Here is a 6,561-nt window from a genome sequence, read left to right on the forward strand (position 1 = left end):
AAAAAAAAAAAAAAAAAAGTTTCAGGGGCTGGAGACCAAGCACACTGAAGTAGAAGAATTACCAGTCATTCCAGGACAGCTTGATACTCACAAATTACTGAATAAATCAATAAAACAATAAAACCTTCAGGAGCCCTCTACTGTTTTTATAACTCTTGTGGAAAAAAACTCATGATACAAGTTTTATAATCTTTTAAAGCTTTGTTTAATTTTTTGGTGTATGTGTGTATGTTTAAAGTGTATGCATGTGTACCGTGTGAACACAAACAAGAGCCTGCAAAATTAAAAGAGGGTAAGAGGCATATCTCCTAGAACTAGTTTCGGGCAGTTAAACCCAGATCCTAAGAGCAGTAAGTGTTCTTAACTGCTAAGATAGGTCTTCAGCACCTAAAGATTTACTTTGATTAGCTTTAATTATGTATATGTGTGTGTCTTTGAGTGTGTACAAGTCATGTATAGGTGCCTGGGGATGCCAGAGGTGATGGATTCCTGTACAGCTAGAGTTAGTACTTGTAAATGGTTATGAGTCACCCCAACATAGACAATGGGAATAAAACTGTGGTCCTATGGAAGAGCAGTACATGTTCTTACACTGAGTCATTTCTCCATCCCTACCAGTTATATAATTTATCATCTAAAAATATATTTGGTGGGCCAGAGAAGTGTATTAGTGGGTAAATGCGCTTGCTGCCAATTGGGCCTGATGACCTGAATTCAATCCCCTGGTCTCACATGGTGGAAGAAAAAAAATACCAAGAATTGTCTTCTGTCCTGCATCCTAGCATGCATAAGTATACACACAAACACACAAACACACACACACAAATTTAAATGTTAAAAAAATAAGTGACATTTATACATATAGTCTAGAAACTAATAGTGAATAGGTATATGAGGGATGTACTGTTTTGACAGATGAAATATTACCTAACAAAGCTTATTCCTCAAAGTTAAGATGATCTAGATTAATAGACAATTGGTTTTCATGGAGCACAGTTACACATTTGTCATTAAAAGCTCTGTCAGTCATAAATTGAAAAGGCAAGAGGTTGTATGGAAGGGTTTGAAGGGGAAAGGGAAAGGAGAATGATATAATCATATTATAATCTCAAAAAATAAAAGAAACATTTTAAAAGTCCCCGTTGTGGAGGACACAGTAAAAGAAGGTTTTAGGGGTTGTTTTTGTTTTTGTTTTGTCCTTTTTAAAGACACCAGAAAAGGCCTACAATTATTAGCTGGAGAGGAGTTGTCAGGGGAAGTGCAGGTTACTTTGAGACAGAAGCAATGATGATCTATAGCCAAAAGTTCCTAGTAGCAGCTTAAATAGGAAACCTTCCTTGTTTAGGACTGCCAGAGGCACAGTTTGGGGGAAAAGCAACTATTGATTAATGCAGTAGAATGTCAATTAGATGTTTATTCCTAATGTCTCTCTCTGCCTTAGCACTGTCTTTTCATTACATCAGATATACTGCCCTGAAAATTGTGGTAGTAGTACTAGGAATAAAAAAAATTAAGGAATATTTCATTAAAAAAAAATTTACTTCCTTGAAAATTATAAAATGCCTTATACAGTTTGTGGGTTTGTTTTTCATTTTTTCTTTTTCTGTTTCTTTTTTTAGTGCTGAAGAACAGGGAACTCCAAGCATGCTATAGTGACATTTTTGAGAATTCTAGAATTTTGGTTTCTTTAAAAAACACAGAAATACTATAAGAATGTGCTTTTTTCTTAATCCCACACGAAGGGATGTGGCTGCTTCAGACTGTCTGCAGCAGGTGACCATGACTTGCCTTGTGCTCTAGAAGAAACACAGTTTTGCCAGCTGCAGATAATTTCTGCCATTGTGTGACATTTGGAATTCTGGGAACTTTACAAAGGGTACATAAATTCAAGGCCCCCCCACACACAAGAAGTGCGATGAGGCTTTGTTGCATAGTTTGTTACTAGCTGTGTGGTCAAAGAAACAAAAGAAAGAAACTGGATTAAGGGATCTCTTACTTCCCTCCTCCTCCTCCTCCTCCTCCTCCTCATCTTCCTCCTCCTCTTCGTTCTCTTCCTCCTCTCTTCTTTCCATCTCTCCTTGTTTCTCGACTAATGTTAGGGGGTGAAACCATGGGTTAAAGGGTGAGAAAAAGAAGAAGCCAGAAAATAGCAAAGACCAGCTACACTACACAAACTGCTTTTCCTCTGAGCTTATTCTCACCATCATGTTGCTTCTATCTCTACTGTAACTCTCACAATAGCTATATACTGCTTTGATGCTACGAACAATACAAACTTAAGAATCTCATGAAACACAACACATACTTCAAGAAAAATCAGGACTGGAGAGCACTTGTTGCTCTTTTATAAAGGAATAATCAGCTAGCTACCCATTGTGCTACATGCCTGAGACCCCAATAGTAAGGAGGCTAAAGCAGGAAGATAATGAATTCAAGGTCACCCTGGACTACAAAGTAAGTTCCAGATCAGCCTGAGCTACGTAAGACCTTACCTCTAAAAACTAAAATATTTAAAATTATTAAATGAAAAGGAAAAATCCACCTAAGAAATAATTTTACATATGGCCATACTCGAAAAACCAAATGTATTCACTCTACTCTCACTTTCAGCATTTCCAGTTGCTATTTCATATTTAAGACATTCTTTCCGGGGACTGGAGAGATGGCTCAGCAGGGAAGAGCACTGACTACTCTTCCAGAGGTCCTGAGTTCAAATCCCAGCAACCACATGATGGCTCACAACCATCCATAATGAGATCTGACGCCCTCTTCTGGTATGTCTGAAGACAGCTACAGTGTAGTTACATATAAAATAAATAAATCTTTTAAAAAAAAAAGACATTCTTTCCAAAGAATTTTCTGTAATATATTTACAATACTATTGGTTTTAACAAAATGAAAATGCTAATATCTGTAACATGATTTTTAAAACCTCTAAAATTAAGCTATATGAAACAAAGTTTATACATAAGGAAAGGAAGTCAAATAAATGAAAACAAAGTAGAGGGTGGTGATGTGTTTACAATATCTAAATAGTGACTGTTTAAAATATTTCATTATGGCAGGACCTGACAGTACAGGCCTGCAATCCCAGCAACTTGAGAGAATGGAATGGGATGATTTCATGTTCAATGCTGGCCTGGACAACTGAACAAGACCCTGTCTCAAAATAGAAAATTAAAGGGCTGAGGATGTAATTCTGTTGGTACAGTGCTTGCCTAAGCATGTCTTATGCCCTGGGTTCAATACCCAGGACTGAATAAACCCAATGTGGTACACCTTTCTAGGACTTTCCAGCACTTGGGAAATAGAGGGAAGATCATAAATTCAAGGTCATTCTCAGTTATACTGCAGTTCAAAGCCAGCTTGGGATACATGAGACACTGTCTTTAAAAAAGGAAGCCTGCCTGTGGTGGGGACATACCTTTAATCCCAGCATTTGGGAGGCAGACCAGGACAGCTAGAGCTACACAGAGAAATCCCTGACTTGAAAACCCAAAAGAATAAAAGAGGAGGAGGAGAAGGACGGAAAGGAAGAAGAAGAGGAAGAAGAGGAAGAGGAGGAGGAAGAAAAGAAGGCAACAGCAAAATGGACTGGGCATAAAACAAAATGATTACATTTACAGGAAAAACAGATAAAACAGGAAATTATTATTTTAAGCATGCCAAAATCACATTTTTAAGTATACATATACATATACATACATATATATACATACATATATATATGTAAATCATGAAAATAGAAAGGTACAATGAGAGAGGAGGAGAGAATTAAAGGGAAAGAAAAGAATAAATTAAGAGTAGGTAATGAAGGAAAGCCATGGTGGTGTATGTATGCCTTTAATCCCAGCACTTTCCACCCTGCTCTACAAAGTGAGTTCCAGGCCAGCCATGGCTACAGAGTCTAAGAAAAGAGAGAAAGGAACAGAAGAGAGAAAAGAGAAGATAAGAGAAGAGAAGGAGAAAGAGTAGACAATGGCAGGACTATTTAGGAAAGAAGTGGGTAGAGGAAAGCAGTAAGGAGGAAGCCAGCAAATTAAACTATGATACATGTATTAAAATGCCATAATAAAATGTATTACTTTGTATGCTAATGTAAATAATTTTGTAAATGGCTGAAGATATAGTTCAGTAGTAGTACTTGCTTGATATGCACAAAGCCTCTAGATTCATTCACCAGTAAGGCAAAACCTAGAATATTTCCCTATATTAAATAGCTTCAGTTTTTGGATTTTCTAGATGTATGTGTGTATATATGTGTTTAGTGTGTGTGTGTATGTATACAAGTGCCTGTGAGACCAGAGGTTTTAGATCCCCTGGAGCTAGTTACAGGAGTCCATATCAGATGTGGGTCCTGAGAACGGAAATCAGAAAATACTACTAACTCCTCACCCCAGACATCTTGTGGCTTTGTTTAATTTTCTTTTGCCTTTTATTGTTTTGTTCCAAACAAAAATTAACTGTGTAACCCCTACTGACCTCAAACTCCTGGGACTCCTCCCTCATCCTCCAAAGTGCTAGGATTACAGGTGTGAACCACCACACCAAGCTGTGCCATCTAACTTTAAATTCTCAGTTAGTGTAGTGGGACACGTCTATAATCTTAGCACCTAGATGATTATAAATTCAAGGTCAATATGGGCTACAAGGTCACTGTCTCAAAAGAAGATATGTTCTCTTAATATAGTAACAAATTATATTTATATAATCATTAAACTGTAACACTAATTTGGATCTACTGTAGTTCAAACCAGTCTACAAGCTATACAATAAATACACACATGAAAATCCTAAGTACAGTTTTTAAGTAGCTCTTTTAACCCTAGGTAGCATGGATCATGTTAACATATATAAACTCAAAATTCCACTTTACTTTCTTGGCTTCAAACACCACTTAGTTTTTCTCCACCTATTGCCAGTCAAGTTAGGCAGGGCTCCTCCTCCTATTCCTAATTCTCATTGTAAGGTGGAAGTAAAAACATTAAACTGTTAAAAAAAAAAAACAGCTAGGCCTGTGGATGTAGCTCACTGATGGAGCACATGCCCCCCCAACACACACACACACACAGAGTGAAATCCACCCAGAAGGAGGAAGCTGAGCAGCCCACAAACATAATAAATGAATAGGCTTCAGATGCTAAACAATGATGAACTGAATTGTTTGGGGAGGATCACCCTCAAATCTGGAATGGTTTAGTTGAGTTGCTTCCCATCCTGCCTTCTCAGCACTCAGGGCACCAGATAGGTATCTGTTAACCAGCACATAAAAATTAAAAACGAATGTTTATCTTATATGTGAGACACACCTGTGAGTTAACAAAAACACTAAGCTACTCTAAGTATATGCTGGTGGACATGTCCTATCCAAAAAGAAATGAGATGCCATCCCTTTTCTCCAAGGGCCTCTCAACTCATTAGCATACACAAGTAAATATACATGATGTCAGAGGCCAATTAATTGCTAAGCAAAGAGGTAGAGCCTGTATGTGCAAGAGCTGTCCCGAGAAGTTTAAATTTCTAAAAGCTGGAATAATATTACTTTTAATAGCTATCACTTGAGCACTTACTATTCGCCAAGTGCTTTACAGACATTTACCCTTCACAACAATCCTCCTCCAGTAGGAGCGCTCATTATTTCCAATGTACTCAAGGGGAAACAGTCCAAGTGGTTAAGAATTTATCCAAGGTCACTCAGCTAGTTAAGTGGGCTAAGCTAGCCACTTACTCAGACAATCCAATTCTAGGACTCACACAGTTACATTATCGCAGAACAGCAAAAGTTACATTATCACAGAACAGTCTGTCACATCACAAAAGCATGATCCTGCAATTGGTGTACTGTGTTTCTTTGAAGTAACAAAGTTTCAAAGATTCCTATCTTCCCCTGAGCAACCGGGAACCTGATACTGGATGGGAGTGTGGGAGTGTGGAGGGAGACAACTCAAGCAGCTAAGGAGAGTTAATCTCCTACGGGATTGACTGCTAAGCTTCCAGAGCGACTCAGAAGACGAAATTAAAACTTTTGTTTTTTTGTTTTGTTTTGTTTTCCAAATCAGTGCTTAATTTTGTCACTTAAACGGGGAGTCGGGGTGGGGTGGCTACTGGGGGCAAGAAAGCCGCTACTGTGAGAAATCAAGGGAGAGGGATACAAAATAAGTTTATGACTTAAAGGAAACAGACCATCCCAAAGTACTAGAAAAGCTTCTAGGAGGGCCGAGCACTCGCTGCAGTCCGAGGCCAAAACGGGGTTCCCTGAACATTTTACCAGGAAAAGTTGAATCCCATCCCGAAACCACTCGGAGGTGACACGCAGGTAGGCACTTGGCAAAAAGCATCAATCCCTGCCACACTTTCCCGAGGACCGCAGGGCCAGGACAGCGCAAACTGACGCTCCCTGAGAAAGCAGAGGTGCCAAGCCTGGCTGTCCCCGACGCCCCGTGCTCCTCTGCCACTGGCGGCGAGGACCAGAGAGAGTTCGGGACAGTTCGCCCTCCTAAAGACTTCGGGCACAGGAGAGGCCGGGCGCCAAACTGCGAGAGTCGCCTTAGGTTCGAAGGG

General features: G+C 39.1%; 1 protein-coding gene across 1 annotated transcript in view; it reads right to left on the minus strand.

Moving 5' to 3' along the window:
* Thoc2 (THO complex 2) overlaps positions 1–6,561 on the minus strand; it is a 119,047-nt gene that overhangs the window by 107,151 nt on the left and 5,335 nt on the right. The window contains exon 2 of the mRNA XM_031372621.1: positions 6,184–6,546. Coding sequence (XP_031228481.1) covers positions 6,184–6,546 — 363 coding nt within the window. The remainder of the gene's footprint in view (positions 1–6,183; positions 6,547–6,561) is intronic.

Source organism: Mastomys coucha, chromosome X, assembly GCF_008632895.1.
Source record: "Mastomys coucha isolate ucsf_1 chromosome X, UCSF_Mcou_1, whole genome shotgun sequence".
Taxonomy (NCBI): Eukaryota; Metazoa; Chordata; class Mammalia; order Rodentia; family Muridae; genus Mastomys; species Mastomys coucha.